The sequence below is a fragment of the Brassica napus genome, chromosome C7 (genome assembly GCF_020379485.1).
Source record: "Brassica napus cultivar Da-Ae chromosome C7, Da-Ae, whole genome shotgun sequence".
Classification (NCBI taxonomy): domain Eukaryota; kingdom Viridiplantae; phylum Streptophyta; class Magnoliopsida; order Brassicales; family Brassicaceae; genus Brassica; species Brassica napus.
In genome coordinates, this window is record NC_063450.1 from 23,087,596 (window position 1) to 23,105,564 (window position 17,969).

General features: G+C 35.1%; 2 protein-coding genes and 1 pseudogene across 4 annotated transcripts; 2 read left to right on the top strand and 1 right to left on the bottom strand.

Annotated features, from left to right (window-relative positions):
- Positions 1-3,436: 3,436 nt before the first annotated feature.
- LOC125590910 lies at positions 3,437-3,529 on the bottom strand (annotated as a pseudogene).
- A 5,779-nt stretch (positions 3,530-9,308) lies between these two features.
- On the top strand, positions 9,309-10,907 carry LOC106424539 (WAT1-related protein At1g68170-like). Its single transcript, XM_022712749.1, has 3 exons — positions 9,309-9,391; positions 9,489-9,738; positions 10,704-10,907. The coding sequence occupies exons 1-3, from the start codon at positions 9,309-9,311 to the stop codon at positions 10,905-10,907; spliced, it is 537 nt and encodes a 178-aa protein (XP_022568470.1).
- Positions 10,908-14,590: 3,683 nt separating this feature from the next.
- LOC106424559 (WAT1-related protein At1g25270) lies at positions 14,591-17,888 on the top strand. Of its 3 annotated transcripts, none has more exons than XM_013865323.3 (8): positions 14,591-15,109; positions 15,314-15,376; positions 15,475-15,591; positions 16,295-16,392; positions 16,495-16,550; positions 16,969-17,127; positions 17,279-17,430; positions 17,510-17,888. In XM_013865323.3, exons 1-8 carry the CDS (start codon positions 14,934-14,936, stop codon positions 17,676-17,678), a joined length of 990 nt encoding a protein of 329 aa, XP_013720777.1. In that variant the 5' UTR covers positions 14,591-14,933; the 3' UTR covers positions 17,679-17,888. The 3 variants fall into 3 exon arrangements, with proteins under 3 accessions (XP_013720777.1, XP_013720778.1, XP_013720776.1); XM_013865324.3 differs by having other exon boundaries at positions 16,295-16,362; XM_013865322.3 differs by having other exon boundaries at positions 14,592-15,109; positions 16,295-16,550.
- Positions 17,889-17,969: the final 81 nt, after the last annotated feature.

The window sequence follows — 17,969 nt, forward strand, 5'->3', positions numbered from 1 at the left end:
TACCTTTGCTCAACAACTTCACAAATTCATTACAAATGCTCTCTTCATCTCCATTACTACAGCCTGGTTTTTCCGGCTTCTGCTTCTCTAACTCCATACGAAGAAAATTGACAGTGGCAGTTAGTTCACTTATCCATTTTTCTTCTCACGAATTTCATCTCTTGCTTCAATCAAAGCCTTCTTTGGCCAACCATAGACTTCTTCTTTATCAAACCACTCAAAGTAAGAACAATGGTCATTCCCTCCTTCCTATTGACACAACAAAATATGTTACAACCCATCCCATTACTACTAAAACATCCAAGAATCATTTTTTCGATTTTCACCTTGTACGATTCACACCCAAAGAACTTTCGGCCAGGATTCTTGTCTGTCCAAGCCGTGAAAATCTTTGCTGGCAACCGACAAGCACACAATTTGCGACCACCATAATAACCTATATTCCTACTGTTGCTTGATGACCCTGATTTTAGATTCATCTATCGAACAACTATTCAACCACTCAAATCTCATATCACAATAAACTAAACATCGAGCATTTGGGTTCTAAGAATCTTACCTGTTTAGCTCTGTTCAATGCTGTCGCTTCACTTTAATATCTGCTGATTTTGCCCTCTGGGTTTCTGCTACAAAGAGGATGAGTTTTTCTTCGACAAAAAGGATGAGGAAGAAGCAATTGGGTCGGGTTTTTTTTAATTGGGTTAGGTCGGGTTTTCTTTTTAATTGGGTCGGGTCGGGTTCAATTGACCAAACGGAAAATCACACGCTGTTACCATCTCCGACGTCCACGTGACTGCTTCCGACAGATTAAATTAGGATAATGATGTTAGTAAAATAACAACATATAGTCCAGGGATGCTCGCATCCAATCCATATACTTCGTGTAGTTGAGTGTGCATTTTTAAAGTTGGCATGGTTAGTCATGTAGTGGCCGATACTTCGGGTAGCTTGCAATCATTGTTCCTATATAGAATGGTTTAGGTGCTACGTACCTCTCCATTTTTAGGGTCACCATTATAAACCGGACGTTCTGGGTTTCATAGTTCCATATGGTTTTTATGCCCCTTAATTCGCTAACAAAATCTGCAATTTAATGGTCAGCAGGATGTTAGTTTTGTTTTCAAATAAATTTGTAAGAGAGAAGCAGTGGTTAGGTTTGTTATGAATTGATGTCTTGCATATTTTCATTGTTTTATTCATTCATCCATGAGCATTTTCATCATATAGATTAGGATTTAGCCATGTCTAGGTTACATTTTGCATTCATTGTCCTTATTAGGTGTTGGAGTGTGCCATGGAGTGATTTGAGATGTTTGGGAGCATTGTGATCCAAAAGGGGGTGAAAGATGAGCATGGATGGAGCCTTTAGAGAAATCTTCTGTTGCTAAGATTTTGTGGAGACACATAAAATTGAGTTATCTTTCTAATGGAAGTGGTTTCAAGTCATTTGAAGATGTAATGAAGGAGTTACGACCAATTTACTAGAGGCATATCCACCATGTTCGAGCATACTGGAGCGACCTCTCAGAGCGACCTACCAAGGTCGCTCCCAGCCAGAGCGACCAGCCCAGAGAGACTATCTCAAGTCGCTCCAGACGGAGCGACCAGCCAGAGCGACTAGCTCAAGTCACTCGCGTTTTGACAGGGCGAGACACGAAGAAATGCGTCGGGAGTGACCTCTCAGAGCGACCTACCAAGGTCGCTCCCAGCCAGAGCGACCAGTCCAGAGCGACTATCTCAAGTTGCTTGCGTTTTGACGGGGCGAGAGACGAAGAAACACGTCGGGAGCGACCTCTTAGAGCGGCTATTCTAGGTCGCTCCGCGTGTTTTTCTTGGACGATTTTTATGTTACTTCAGGGGCTTTTTGGTCATTTGTTTTGTTTTTTTACATTGCCTAAACCTAAGTTAAAGACTTTAGTAAGGATTGGAGGCTGATGATCTTTTGTTCATAAGAAAAACCACCAAAAAAATCTTGGGAAAAAGGGATCTCTTTGATTCATTGATCACATGTTCTACTGTTGATTTATATTCTATTATCTGTATTTCTCTACATGATTAATCTGAAATCCAATATGGGTTTAAGAGGAATCATGAAAAGTAGTGAGTAATCACCATTTGAATTCATGGGGTAGAGAGATTAAGGGTGATTAGGTTAGTTCTAGGATGTTTTAGTGTAGATCATTCTTGTTCATTGCTATTGTTCATTGCTAGTAGAGCATTCATAATGCATCTTCTGAGTTGGCCACTCAAAAGTTGATCAATAGGCATTTCTCACCCAAAAAGTGTTTGATGAAATGCCTGAGACAACTCTCCTAGGCTTTTACTTTGCAAAGACATTTGTTGTTAAAGGTGCTAAGATAGCTAATAGACTTGTTAGTAATGATTGCTTTCACATTATTCAACCAAAGACATTTGATGTTTGAGATATGTTAGCAAATGAGCATTCATCTAGACATAGAGTTTGCTTAGAATTGTGTCTAGGCTTAAGGTCAATAGTTTGATTGATCATTTGCCATCCTTAGTTCGATACTTGATCACCCAAGGTCTAATCCCTATGCCCATGAGTTCTCTTTTCCCTTAGTCAAGAAAGTATCATTCTGTAATTACTTTCTAGTATTAGTAGTAGTTTAAAACTCTCTAAATCATTGGTTGCACTTAGATTAAGTGAGTACTTGCATTCTCAATGCTTGAAATCCCTTAGATTTGGTTCGACAATCTTTTATACTACAACATTTGTCTTAGGAGCCTTGAAAACTCCTAACATCAAATTGGCGCCATTGCCAAATTCTGAGTAGATTGAAACATTGAGATTTAGTTACTTGCTTGAGACTAAGTCATTTTAAATTTTGTTTTGTTACTGATTCTTCTTCTTCACCTACCTTTAACTTTCAGGTGTATGCACTTGAGGAGTAGGGGTCCATCAAACCTAGTTTCAATAGTAGCAGACATCAGAGCTTTAGAGAGAGAGTGTGCTAGAGCTAGAAGAGAAGAAGAGCAACAAGCCCACTTGCAGAGATTGGATATTGATATGGCAGATCCACCGCAAGGGGCAGAACACCAACCGTGGGCAGCTCGACCAATTGGTACTTATGACCGGCCCAACATTCATGGTCATAGACTGGGAATCCGAGCACCGGCTGTGGCAGCCAACAACTTTTAGGTCAAGTCAGGACTCCTCAACGTGATCGAGAACAACAAATATCATGAATTGGCTTTAGAGGACCCATTCGATCACTTGGACAGGTTCGACAGCTACTGTGGGTTGTCAAAAACCAATGGTGTGTCAGAGGATGCCTTAAAGCTGAAGTTATTCCCTTTCTCTTTGGGGGATAAGGCGCGTCAGTGGGAGAAGTCCCTACCCAGCGACTCTATCACCACTTGGGATGACTGCAAGAAAGCATTCTTGGAGAAGTTCTTCTCTACTTCAAGAACTGCTAAGCTGAGAAATGAGATCTCCAGCTTTCAACAGAAGGGCTTGGAAGGATTAAGTGAAGCCTGGGAGAGATTACAAGGCTACTCACCATGGTTTCTCTAAGGAAAGCCTGCTGAGCACATTCTACAGGGGAGCTCTTCCTAAGTACAGAGCAAGATTGGATACAGCTAGCAATGGGTTCTTCTTGGGAAGAACTGAGGAAGATGCAGAGGAGCTGGTTGACAACATGGTAAAGAGTGACGCAGTCTACAGTGGAGACCACGATAGAGGCAATAGAACATATGACAAGCTGACGAGGAAGGAGTTGAAGGCTCTACAGGATAAGATAGACATACTCATTGCTGATAAATCCACCCAAGAGCAGCTGAACTTTGTTGGTAACCCAAACCAAGATGCACCACCTGGGGTCAATGAGGTTGAGGGTTTGGAAGGTCAAGAAGAGTTGTGTTTCATCAACAACAATGGTAGTTGGTACAAGAAAGAGCCCAACTTTCAGTACAACAACTACCAACAGAAATCCTATCCTAACAACCAACAGAGTGGTTATCACCTAGGAACAACCAGCAAGGCAACTATCAGCCTCAGCAAAACCCTCCTCCTGGTTTCTCCAACAAAGGGAACCAGTCTTCTCAACAACAAGCTAATCCTTCTACCTCTACTCCTCAGGAAAGCAGCACAGATGTTCTACTGAAACAGATCTTGGAGTCTCAGACTAGAAGTGAGAAGCAGGTTAGATATGAGTTGAAGAACCTTCACTCCAAGATTGATGGAAGTTACAATGAGCTCAACAACAAGTTCAGGGCTTTGGAAAACCAGTTTGCTTCCATGACCACTCACCAGAATCGCCAGCAAGGATCTCTACCTGGAAAATCTGACCAAAAACCCAAGGAGTATTGCAATGTTGTCCTCTCTACCACTTCTTCAAGGATTGAATTGAGTAACCACAAGAAAGAGGTAGATGAAATTGAAAGATTGGTGTTTGGAACTGAGATTGAACAGGTTGAGCATCTGATTGTAGTAAGGAAGCTGACAAAATGGTTGAAGCAAATATTTTGAAGGGAGATGAACCCAGGGCTGAGAAACCAGTTGCGAAGAGAGCTGACCAGAAGCTAAAAGAGGTCAATCTAGAGGACACCACTGAGGTTGAGCAGTCACCCTATGACAAGCTCCCATTTCCACCAAGGGTTCTCACCAAAGCTCAAAAGAAGGTGATTTCCAAGTTCAGAAAAGACCTAAGTGATATTGGAGTTAAGCTTCCAGAGATCTCGGGTATGCGTGAGGCTCATGTCCAAATGATGCTCATCAAGGACATTGTAGACCACCAAGCAGAAGTAGCAGAGCTTCTCAACATTTCAACTTTGAAACTTGATCCAGCCATCACACCAAAGTCTCTCCCTAAACTAGAATCCCAAGGGAAGTTCACCTTGTCTTGCTCCCTTGGTAAGCTCACCTTTGATGATGCTCTTGTTGATTATGGTGCAAGTGTGAATGTGATCTCAATGGAGATGGTGAAGAGTCTTGAGATTGAACACATGGAGCCAGATACTTCCTCTCTCACGTTTGGGGATTCTTCTTCTACTACCCCTATTGGTCTCATCAAGGATTTCCCTTTGAAGATTGGATCTTGCACCATCCCTATAGACCTCACTGTCTTGAAGATGGCAACTGAGAAGAGAGTTCCATTGATCTTGGGCACACCATTCCTTACTACTGTGGGTGCTTGCATCGATTTTGCCAACAAGAAGATCATACTCCTCAATGTGAACAAAGCTGTCTCTTACCCAATTCAGTCTCCACTGGATGTTGAGTATTGTGGAACCATCACTTGTGGAGACCCCTCCATTGAGAAGATCAAGGATGCAGTGGTTGTTAGTGAGAAAGAAAGTCTTGATGGAGAGTCCTCTAAAGAGATGTGTGATGAGCACTTGAAAAGTGCTAAAAAGGAGGAGGTGAGTCGAGCCACAAAGGCTGCTCATGACAAGAAAGCCACAAGGACTCATCAACTCCAAGATGATCCAATCAAGCTTCAAGAGCCTCTCTCTCAGGTCCTCACCATCACTCTTGAAGGTGAGAAGGATCCTCCTTCTCCACTTTCCACTTGAGGTACCACTCCACCACCATTCCATTGTATATACCATTTCCTTTCTGTATTTTAGCTTCATCTTTGGGTATCTCTCCTACACTTGACAACACAGAGACTGTGTGACTTAAGTCTGAGGGAGGTACCAAGTATTTGATCATGTTTGCTTTGATGTTGTTTCATTGAGTCATGCATTGCATACCTATTTGCATATAAAAAAAAAAATCATTTAGTTTGCATCATTTACATTTCTAGGAGAGTCTAGAGCATATAGGTTGCATTCACTTGCATTGGGAGCAATGATTTTAAATGCGTTGTAAAAAACACTACTTTGCACCTGAGTAGCTTATGCACCTCTCAAAAAGACTTGTATGCTTCGAGCCTTGAAAACTCTTCCTGAAACTTGTTGATTGTTGAAACTCAGTCTTTGAAGCCAACTACAACCTTATTTGAACTGAACGAACTTAATGCATCTTGCTCATGGTCCCTTGTGTACTGAATCATGGATATACACACTTGAGTTGTCACATCCTTTATGCCAATCTTTTTGACAACCTCTAGTGGTAGACCTCTCCCCAAAATACCTTCCTCCTTTTAAGCCTTCATTGATTGATGAGTGAGGCCTTTTTCGGAAAGTCTTACATGCACATAATGTTGAGAGTATCGGGAACGACAATGCTTGATCTTCATTCTTGCTAGATTAGGCACATTATTGTCTAGCCATAAGATGGGGGTGAGTGTTGTAAAGGTTGATTTGGGAGTATGAGAAAGTTGAACGAAAAGAGTGAACTCTTGTGCTTAATTGATTAGTCTTTATGGGATAAGTAGAGAAACTTCTAGCTCAATTTGTGAAAAGTCTTGGCCCCCCCCAAAAAAAAAAAAAGAGAAAGAATAAAGAAAGGGGGCTAGGAAAATTAGTATGAGCTAAGAGGTGTTCAAAAAGTGTAAGAAATCCCTTGTAAAAAAAAAAAAAAAAGAAAAAGAGTTTTATGTTGGGAAATGCTTTTGAAGTCCTTGGGTGAGAGATGTGAGTTGGGTTTGGAATGGGGAAATGAATGTGTATCATATATGTTTGGGAAAAGGGTAGAACAATGGAGATTGAGCATTGTATGCATGAGTTGATTCCTTTCTAAGATTATTATGTGCAATGTCAAAACTACTTGTCTTGAGAGTATACCACCTTAAATATCATATATCTTGAACCCCTTGACTCACTTGATTAAAAAGCCTCCCCTTACCCAAATGATTTGGACCAATTGACCATTTGCAAGAATTCACTTGATGCTATGCTTAATGAACTTGAGAGTTGGATGATTTGCATGTGTGAATGCATGATGATGAGTGTATTGATGAAAAAAGTTGAGATATGCCTAAAGAAGCTAGAGTATAATAAGAGAGGGTGTACTAATGCTGAATTTAGATGTTGATTTGAGTGCTTTGTGTGTTTCTTTTGGCTATGAGCTCCCACCTTCAAACCTCTCTCCCTATGAGTTCTAGAAAGTTCACTTGAGGACAAGTAAAAGAATAAGTTTGGGGGAGTTGATGTCTTGCATATTTTCATTGTTTTATCCATTCATCCATGAGCATTTTCATCATATAGATTAGGATTTAGCCATGTCTAGGTTGCATTTTGCATTCATTGTCCTTATTAGGTGTTGGAGTGTGCCATGGAGTGATTTGAGATGTTTGGGAGCATTGTGATCCAAAAGGGGGTGAAAGATGAGCATGGATGGAGCCTTTAGAGAAATCTTCTGTTGCTAAGATTTTGTGGAGACACATAAAATTGAGTTAGCTTTCTAATGGAAGTGGTTTCAAGTCATTTGAAGATGTAATGAAGGAGTTACGACCAATTTACTAGAGGCATATCCACCATGTTCGAGCATCCTGGAGCGACCTCTCAGAGCGACCTACCAAGGTCGCTCCCAGCCAGAGCGACCAGCCCAGAGCGACTATTTCAAGTCGCTCCAGACGGAGCGACCAGCTAGAGCGACTAGCTCAAGTCGCTCGCGTTTTGACGGGGCGAGACACGAAGAAACGCGTCGGGAGCGACCTCCTGGAGCGGCTATGCTAGGTCGCTCCGCGTGTTTTGCTTGGACAATTTTTATGTTATTTCAGGGGCCTTTTGGTCATTTGTTTTGTTGTTTTACATTGCCTAAACCTAAGTTAAAGACTTTAGTAAGCCATTGGAGGCTGATTATCTTATGTTCTGAAGAAAAACCACCAAAAACCTTGGAAAATGGGATCTCTTTGATTCATTGATCACATGTTCTACTGTTGATTTATATTCTATTATCTGTATTTTCTCTAAATGATTAATCTGAAATCCAATATGGGTTTAAGAGGAATCATGGAGATTAGTGAGTAATCACCTTTTGAATTCATGGGTTAGGGAGATTAAGGGTGATTAGGTTAGTTCTAGGATGTTTTAGTGGAGATCATTCTTGTTCCTTGCTAGTAGAGTATTCATAATACATCTTCTGAGTTGGCCACTCAAAAGTTGATCAATAGGCATTTCCCACCCAAAAGGTGTTTGATGAAATGCCTGAGACAACTCTCCTAGGTTTTTAGTATACTTTGCCAAAGACATTTGTTGTTAAAGGTGCTAAGATAGCTAATAGACTTGTTAGTAATGATTACTTTCACGTTATTCAACCAAAGACATTTGATGTTTGAGATATGTTAGCAAATGAGCATTCATCTAGACATAGAGCTTGCTTAGAATTGTGTCTAGGCTTAAGGTCGATAGTTTGATTGATCATTTGTCATCCTTAGTTCGATACTTGATCACCCAAGGTCTAATCTCTATGCCCATGAGTTCTCTTTTCCCTTAGTCAAGAAAGTATCATTCTGTAATTGCTTTCGAGTATTAGTAGTAGTTTAAAACTCATCTAAATCATTGGTTGCACTTAGATTAAGTGAGTACTTGCATTCTCAATGCTTGAAATCCCTTAGAATTGGTTCGACAATCTTTTATACTACAACATTTGTCTTAGGAGCCTTGAAAACTCTTAACATCATGAAGGTGTATATATATACCTGGTAATTCTTTTGCTCGTGCCAGTAACATCAATTGTTCATTCATGCATATCTCCGTCGGGATGGGGTTTATATTTTCGGGAATATCAACGAATATGGACTTCCGTGAACCTAACAGGCTAATATCAACGACGGCGGTCGAGAGGCAGTTGAGAGCTTGAATCGGACCAGTTTTAAAATGGGGATTGTGAAGAAGATTGTCTAACGGTTAGATTGTTCGAGAGTTTCGCGAAGGTGTATATATTTACTGAATACAATTGCAACGGACAGGAAGCTAAATGGATTCATTAACATCTATGGCGTCATGGAAAACAAACGTTGAGGGTTCCTCCGATGACATCGAGACGACACAACAAAAGTCAAGAAGTTTTTTGATAAATGAGCCAAAGCCCTATCGAAAGGACATCATATAAGCCCACATATAAGTTACGGTCTTGTGTAAACGTGAACAAATTTATTGGCCCATAAAGATTTTTGTGTACGAAAATTGTTTGTTAAAAAATTGGAAGTGTCAGGTGTCCAAAAATGCCCCTTGGTGATTGCTGAGGTGGCAGCTTGAAGAAGGAGAAAAGACAATTTTATTGTTATAGATAGCTATACATAATAGATTATATACTTTTAATATTATAAGTTTTGATAATTTTACTGCGTTAACATTAGTTATATAATTTTATTCAAAATATAAACTAATTAATTAGATGTAAAACATATGATAACATTGCAGGGGATTCATTAGGACAGAATTTATACTTCGAAAGTATGGCAGTAACGTCGGCTACATTCATGAGTGCAGTGGCTAATCTTGTACCCGCCATAACTTTTATCGTTGGCATTTTTGTTGGGTAATATACTACTTGACAACATACTAATACACATGATATCAAAGCATACATGTGTGTGTGTTTATGTATGTAACATATGTATATGTATATATCAAAGGTTGGAGAGATTAGAGTTTGGAACAGCCATAGGGAAAGCAAAAGTATTCGGGACAATAATGGGAATAGGTGGAGCGATGCTGTTCACCTTTTACAAAGGCTTTCCTATTCAGCCCTTGAAGTCCGACATTAACCTTCTTCCTGGTACTAGCACCGGCCATGTGGCTTTGCTGGCTTCTGATCACCGTGTGTTGGGAGCCTGTTTGGCCCTTGCTAGCTGCTTCTCTTATGCTATGTGGATCATTTTACAGGTGAGTAACATATGCATTTTTGTAAGGGTTTTGTGTTTCTCTGAACAATCTCAGTTCAGGATTCATGGTTATTAAAATATATATATATATATATATATACACGCATCCTCTTTCAAAAATAACATATACACACATCCAGTGATGAAAGATATGATGAAAGATACATATATATATATATATGAGTGAAACATTTCCATTACAGGCAAAGATGAGTGAAACATTTCCATGTCATTACGCAAGTACCGGCTTGATGAGCTTAATGGCCTTCTTCCAATCAACTATCTATGCATTGTGCGTGGAGAGGGATTGGTCACAATGGAAGCTCGGGTGGGACACTTTTTTTTTTTTTTTTTAAAGGGCCTTCAAACCTCTTTGTATTTATTTTTACCAAATGAATGTTTGGAACTAACAATATTAGGGAACAGTGGGAACAGCATTAGTAGTGACACTAATTACAGTTAGTTCTAGGCTAAGGGGTCCACTCTTTGCAGCCATCTTCAACCCCCTCTTGCTCGTGATTGTCGCCTTGGTTGGTGTTTTTTTATTGGACGAAAAGCTTTACTTAGGAAGGTAAAATGCAATAAGTTTTGAGGATTTATAAATATATACTCCTTCTGTTTTCTAATATAAGTCGTTTTAAAATTATGCACATAGATTAAAAAAACCATTAATTTTTTATATTTTCTAAACAAAAACATCATTAATTATTTACCTAACCACAAATCAACTAATACTAAAACATAAGGTATATTATCATTGGTCATATAACATTAAGCGTTAATAAATTTTACATAGAAAACTGAAAATATCATATAATTTGGAACATAAAAATTTTTCTAAAACGAATTATATTAAAAAACTGAGGGAGTATATTATTATTTATATACTAACATTTTTCTCAAAATTTTTGTGTGCCGGGGGCAATATTGATTGTATGTGGTCTATATGCTGTGTTATGGGGAAAGCACAATGAGATGAAGAAAAGGATAAATGAAGTAGTTCCATCTAACGAAAACGAAGCACAAAAATCAGTTGAGATTATCGTTGTCAGTGGTAGCAACCGGATCTCTTCTATAGAAATGAAAATGACGGAAAATGGTACTATAAGTGAAAGGAAGGACGGTGTATGCGTCGACAGAGAAGAACGGACGCTGGCGGATCCAAGATGATATTTTACTGGGATCAATATATCAAAACAAATTATTAGTAAAAATAATATAAATATAAAAATGAGTAAATCGTAAAATGTTATATGCATACTATTTTTCAAATTCATAGTATTTCAAATATTCATATTTTAAATCTAAGAACAATAAACAAAATCTTAAGTTTAATAGCATATATAAAATTAAAAACCTACATAACTAAAATCAACAAATTTCTTATCTTTAATTATATATGAAAATTATATAATAATTAAATGTATGATTGATTAAGTTTTTTTTTTGGTAATTAAAACCGGGATCAAACATAAATTTTCTTAACTACTTACAGTTTTCACACAAAAAAGTTTGTTACAAGTAAAAAAGAATTTAATGTCTTAGTGAAGTTACCGCTTACCTTAAACTACTTATAATGGGCATGTTGAATTTTTGCTCACAATGAACTTGTTGAAAGAAAAAAATTGATTACGTAGATTCACTTCAATTGAGAACTTGTCAACTAGTTGAAAGTTAAAAATGTGAGGCCATAAATGATACTTCTTCCGTTTCATAATACATGATGTTTTACTTTAATGCACAAAGATTAAGAAAATTATTTTTTTCTAAAAAATAGTTCTAAAAATATAATTTAAAAATTATTCAACCAATTACATAAATGACTACAATATCTAATTGGCTGCTCAGTTTCCAATAAAGTTAAAAATAACATAAAAATATCGAAACATCATCTATTATAAAACATCAAAAATCTTTTAAAATATCATCTATTCTGAAACGGAGGGAGTACATGTTAACAGCTGAAGAAATGTATACATAACAATAAAATTATAATTTGAACTCATTCATTCTATAAAAAAAATTTTTAAAAATTATACCAAAGTTCATGATTTTTTTGGTAATCTATAAATAGATTTGGATACAGAAAATATCATATTTCATTATAATGTTATATTACCTCTTAAACCACTATTTTGTGTTTTAATTTATTTTAAAAAAAATTGTATGTGATTTAAAATGTTTATTGTTTGTGAATTGAATCTATTGCACTAATTAAATTATGTTTTTTTTTAACTTTTGTGTGTTTATATCGTATGTATTTGAAATTTCATAACTTTATTTTTGATAATATTAATTTTGATTTTATTTTAAAAAATAGGTATGAATATAAATTAAATATAAAATAAAAATTATGAAAACTACGTTATATTAGTTTTTAAGTTAACTATAATCATATTTATAAATTATAAATTATATTATAGAATATGAATTATAAATAGTGATGTATATTGTTAAATTTTATTAAATAAAACCATTATAAATGTTAAAAAGAAATAGATATTGAACAAGTAAGTGGGAAAAAAAATGATATGAAATGTTAAAAAAATGTTAAATATACAAAACCGTTGTACATGGTCTTATTATTAGATCCAACTCTCATGATGTCAAAAAAGAAGAAGATCAAACTCTAACGCAAACGTGAAATCAAGGATAGTCTTTAGATTCTAAGGGATCTATACAATTTAATAAAAATAAATTGTTTTTATGAATTTGAAGATTTATATTTATGTAAAGAGAAATATTATCGGATAGTTCTATAATGTTTTTGTCATAAATATATTAAATAAAGATCACAAATAACCGAAATAAGTTTTATTGAATAGATGAAAGACACTTATATCTTTAGGTTTGATTAATTTATATTTAAGGTTTAGATTTGAGGGGTGGGATTTGAGAAATAAGCTTTAGAATTTTAAATAATAATAATAATAATTAAGATTTTTAAAATAATTTCAAATTTTTGTTTTCAAAACAAAATTTCAATTTTTAAAGTAAAAAATTAAAGTCAATAAAATTCGAAAATAACTTTTGATTCGACTTTTTTTTAAACTTTTTATTATTTATTTAGATATCTTTTTATATTTAGATATCTATAAAGTAAAGATATAATTATATTTTATATTTATAATGAAATTTTTGTTATTTTTCTTGTGTATTCGTTTAGTCAAAATAACTCTTTGGGTACGACTGGTGACCATTCTGAAAACAAGAAAAAAGAAAAGAAAATGAACGTAAAGGAATAAAATTTTAGGAATAAAAAAAAATTGTTGTTCCTTCTCAAATTTAACAAGGAATACTTTTATTCTTTATTTCTCTACAAAAAAAGGAATGGCAGGGAATGAAAAGAAAAATTTATTCCTCGTGAATGGTGATTATTTTTTGGAACTTTACGGAATACATTCTTCCTCGTCGTTCCCTAGTCACCATTCATATCCAAATTGTAAAATTGTTTAGAAGATTTTCCCTAATGTAAATTGTTTCTTATATTTTAAAAATCATATATCAATATTTCAGTTCACTATGTCTAAGACCAAATTTGACCCAATTCTATCTAGGGCTGGACATTTTTTCTGTTAATTTTTATTTGATTCGTTTCATTTCGATTCGATCCAAAAATCCGTTTATCAGTAAGTCGTTGAATCAAAGAAAATATTAAAAATAAATATTCGTTAAAAAAATTAAATCACAAATACTAAAAAATTTATAGTCGGATTCTAATCCGCTCTAACCTTTATACAAATAGATGTATATGTACAGTTTAATATAGAAATTTAAATGTATAATTTTATATTATTATCGTTTTAACATATAATTTTGTTTAATTTAATTTATAAAATTACTTATATAAGTATTAAATTAAGAAAATAAGTCTTTATAAAATAAGTCTTTAGAGTAAAAAATAGGGTGAACTGATGGTTCGATATAAGGATTGTCTAAAATTTATATAACATGAAACCAAACAAATAATAATAGTTTTTGGTCTATAACCGAAAAATAAAAAACTTCGAGAATTTTAACCGAACAAACCAAAATGAATATGAATATTATATTTTTAGCAGATTAAAAACCAAAAAAATCAACCCAAAACCGAACTGATATCCAAACATAATGTCTTCTTATCTGAAAAAAATAACAAAATTAATAATTTCATCTTGCACAAGGCGTGAATTACTACTTAATGTGCTTTTATTATTGGATAATGCCACTTGCGCTCCAAGTAAACCATTGGATCTGATGATCTATCATCTGCTATAAAACAGTTGTGCAAGTTAAATGAAAGATATTGGACAAAAAATGAAAGAGAGAATCCACAAACAAAATTTTCAAATCTGGATCTTTACCAAGTGTACATCGCTATACGCATGTTGCTTATTAACATTAATAACAGAGTTTGTGTCTGGTAAGACACCTAACAAAAGCACGGAGAGCATGCTTAGCACGTGTCAGCACCAACCAAAAATGGTGCTTACATTTATATCTTTATTAAATTTACAACTAAAGTAAAAAAAAAAAATTAATAGCACTTGCTATGTTGTTACAATATCATTTTGGCTAAAGTAGTAAAACGCATTACCATTAGCATACGAATGTTCGCGGCGCCAGTGTACATGTCTCGTAAGTATTTTGTTTCTTTTCTCAAATAAAGAGAAATAAAGACGCTTCTACCAAAGAAAACAAAGATGCTTTTGCTATTTTCTTGAGATCTCGTGGATGTCTATTAATTAACACGATAATAAATAGTTTCTTCTATTGACAAAAAAAAGTTCCTTCTTTTTTCTTTTTGTTTTGTTTTTTTTTTTGCATAACCGCTTCAATAGCATAATATATTTTCCCCTTTCCTCATGTATTTGCATTGTAGTAGATAATCTATATTTTCACACTCAATAAGCCTTTAAGGTTTTACCCTTAACAATTTTGCTACTTCTTTTTTGGTGCAACAACTTTGCTACTTTGTTCACCAGTTTCCATAAACAAGCACTTGAATTTCACATTTTCTTATATCATTTACTTTTTTCATGGTCTCTAAAACTGAAGTGGAGCACAATGAAAAAGGTATAGTGGTATTTCAAAGACGAAGATAACTTGGCAGATAAATAAAGCTGATCAAGGGATTTATTATAGCAGCACCGGATTGTTAATGGTTTGAGTGGGCATCAAAGTAAAATATAGAAAAATTTAGGGTGAACTGGAGAAATGTTGGAAGAAGTGAAGGCTGTAATTGCAATGCTTGTGGTCCAGTTTATTTTCGCAGGAATGTTCATTTTGTTTAAGTTAACGGCCCACGATGGTACAAATCTCAGAATCCTAGTGGCTTATCGTCTCTCCTTCGCTACCCTTTTCATGTTTCCCCTCGCCCTCATCTTCCAAAGGTTAAACCATTTTTTTATGTGCATTATGTTAATCGTATATAACCTTATCTATGCATAACCCATATTAAACCACTTGTTGGGACAAGTGAAGAAAAGAAAATACATCTTCGAATGAACATGTTGGAACCGGCATCCAACATATATTAATTACTTACTCAGATGTTATTGTAATTAAACGTTTTGTTTTGGTTTCCATGTGATCAGGAAGAAGCGACCGGAATTTACACGGAGACTGGTCTTATTAGCATTTCTTTCGGGGTTGCTTGGGTACTCAAAACTATATCTTGTCACTTGACGATCATAAAATATAATTTATATACATGAAATTTAGGGGATTATGTATTTCATTTTTGGCTGCTTTACAGAGCGGCTATACCAAATATTCTCTATTTGCCGGGCCTGGTTCGTACATCAGCTACATTTTCGACTGCAGCCAGTATCCTTAGTCCGGTGATCACTTTGTTATTGTCATTGGCTTTTAGGTAAGGCACATTGAACGCTCTATATATCATACCTTTGTAGAAAGAGTATGATCTATTCATTTGGTTGCACAAATTATACATTTGTCGTATATAAACTTTTTTGGTTATATATGTGAAGATATATGTGTTCTCATTTTTTTGTCGAACCAGTACAGTTCTGTGTTTCTACAGTTTTCATATAATTTTTGATTTCGTACTATAAAAGAAGTCAAACTAACAGAAGATACACCAAGTAATAAATGTTACATATACAAAAAAAAATTAAAAAAAAAATAAAAAAAAAAAAATAAATGTTGCATATGTTGATCTTCAAAAACATTATTTCTTCGATCGGGCATGTTCTTAGGAAAAATGAGATGATCAAACAATGCCCGGTAATTCATTTGTTTTACTTGTAAATTACACCATTAGTTGTAAGTAGATACTAATTACTATGCATGACATGAGTTATTATAAATTTGTTTTACAAAATATCATCTATTTTAAAGATAAAATAAAAAATAGAGTTAAAGACATCAGTCTTCTATTTTTAACTTAAGACATCAAACTTTCCGCGTGCAAAATTTTATTTTTGGCAAAGCATATATAAATGAATTAAACTGAAGAAAATTAATCAAGGGTTAGTTCATTTGCACGAGAAATCGCAAGCTAATGATGCTTTTCATGCTGATAAGCTCGGATGCTTTTCATTATGATATAACAGGATGGATACTCTACGGCTGGGATCAAACGAAGGGAGAGCTAAGCTTCTGGGTACACTTCTTGGTGTTGGTGGGGCTCTCCTCTTTGTATTCTATAAAGGTTTTGAGCTTCATATTTGGTCAACACACGTTGACTTACTTAAAAGCTCTGGTCAATCCTCTGGCCCTGCCACTGAGAACCAACACCACATCTCAATTTCAGGGGTTCTTATGGTTTTTGGCTGTAACGTTTCCGTCTCTCTTTGGTTACTATTGCAGGCAAGGGCTACATTTTTCATCAAACATTACTTCAAAATAAATATTATATATACAGTATTTATGTATATGTTACTTCAAATAAGAACATCAAAGAAGTGAGCCTTGGAAATCTTATTTGAAGTAATGTTTGCGTTTCAAAATTTAAGAGAATCATATTACCTCCTAGACATTTATATACATATATATATCTACAACTAAAGATATTTTTTTTACCAAAAAAAAAACTAAAACGAAGGATATATTCTTTGTAAAGTAATACACATACACATTTTTCTGTACCCATATCGTCATTTATAAATTTATGTTTAATTCTTATTTATAATTGGATTTAAAATGGTGACGAAAAATCTAACAATCTGGTTCATGTTTTGGGTGTTGAAAAGATGTTTCAAGAAACATAAAATGTGTTTTCTTACAGGCAAAAATAAGCAAGGAATTTGGAGGACATTGTTGGAACATAAGTCTGATGAATGCGACGGGAAGCTTGGTGTGTATGGTTGTTGCTCTCTGTTCGGAACATAACTGGAATCAATGGCGATTAGGGTGGAACATTAGCCTGCTTACTACGGTTTATTCGGTGAAAAAACAATATACCTAATGATTTAGTATCATTTAAACATAAGTCTAAACGCACATATATATATATATATATATATATATATTATATATATGTATGTATATAAAATGTGTGTTTGATACAAGTTTTAAAATGTTACCACAACGTGTAGGGAGTCGTGGTTTCAGGGCTAGTCATGCCTCTTGTTGCTTGGTGCATTGAAAAAAAGGGACCGTTATATGTTACGGTGTTTAGCCCTATAAGGCTGGTGATCGTTGCCCTAGTCGGATCATTTGCGTTAGAGGAAACGCTTTATTTGGGAAGGTACACCAAACTTATGATTTTGTGTATGGTATATGTAATATGTGAATGTCACTCTGTGCTAATTTTTCAAAACTTACAGTTTAATTGGTGCAATAATAATGGTGGGAGGAGTATACCTAGTGGTGTGGTGTAAAATGAAGGAAAAGAAGAGTGTCTCTACGACAACGGACCACGGTGAGACAAATAAGAATATCAAAGAAGTGAGCCTTGGAAATCTCTCAGCAGTAAATAACAGAGATATCCCGTGATTCAACCATATCGCTGTTTGTTTACAAAAAAAAAAAAAAAAAACCATATGGCTGCATCATAAAAAAAGTCCTTCGTCGAAATAAAAAAATATATATATATATATACGAGACTTAAAATCCATAAGCCTCTGCTTTTGTTTCTAATACAATTCTCATCCTTGGCATAGCTTTGGCTCCCATTCAAATGAAATTGCCTTCTTGAACTCTCAATACCCGACCTATACCACGTTGTCTTCTTTCCTTAGGCCAGACCACGTCCACGTTACATTTTAAAACAGTTTGGTGGTAGTT

What these genes read in the sequence shown, in the direction of transcription:
- LOC106424559 (XM_013865322.3), top strand. Translation starts at nt 14,934, where the DNA reads ATGTTGGAAGAAGTGAAGGCTGTAATTGCAATGCTTGTGGTCCAGTTT. An exon ending in TTATTGTCATTGGCTTTTAG is followed by an intron (nt 15,592 to 16,294) that starts GTAAGGCACATT and finishes ATGATATAACAG; the next exon opens with GATGGATACTCTACGGCTGG. An exon ending in TGCTTACTACGGTTTATTCG is followed by an intron (nt 17,128 to 17,278) that starts GTGAAAAAACAA and finishes CACAACGTGTAG; the next exon opens with GGAGTCGTGGTTTCAGGGCT.
- LOC106424539 (XM_022712749.1), top strand. Translation starts at nt 9,309, where the DNA reads ATGGCAGTAACGTCGGCTACATTCATGAGTGCAGTGGCTAATCTTGTA. An exon ending in ATCGTTGGCATTTTTGTTGG is followed by an intron (nt 9,392 to 9,488) that starts GTAATATACTAC and finishes TATATATCAAAG; the next exon opens with GTTGGAGAGATTAGAGTTTG. An exon ending in CTATGTGGATCATTTTACAG is followed by an intron (nt 9,739 to 10,703) that starts GTGAGTAACATA and finishes TTATGGGGAAAG; the next exon opens with CACAATGAGATGAAGAAAAG.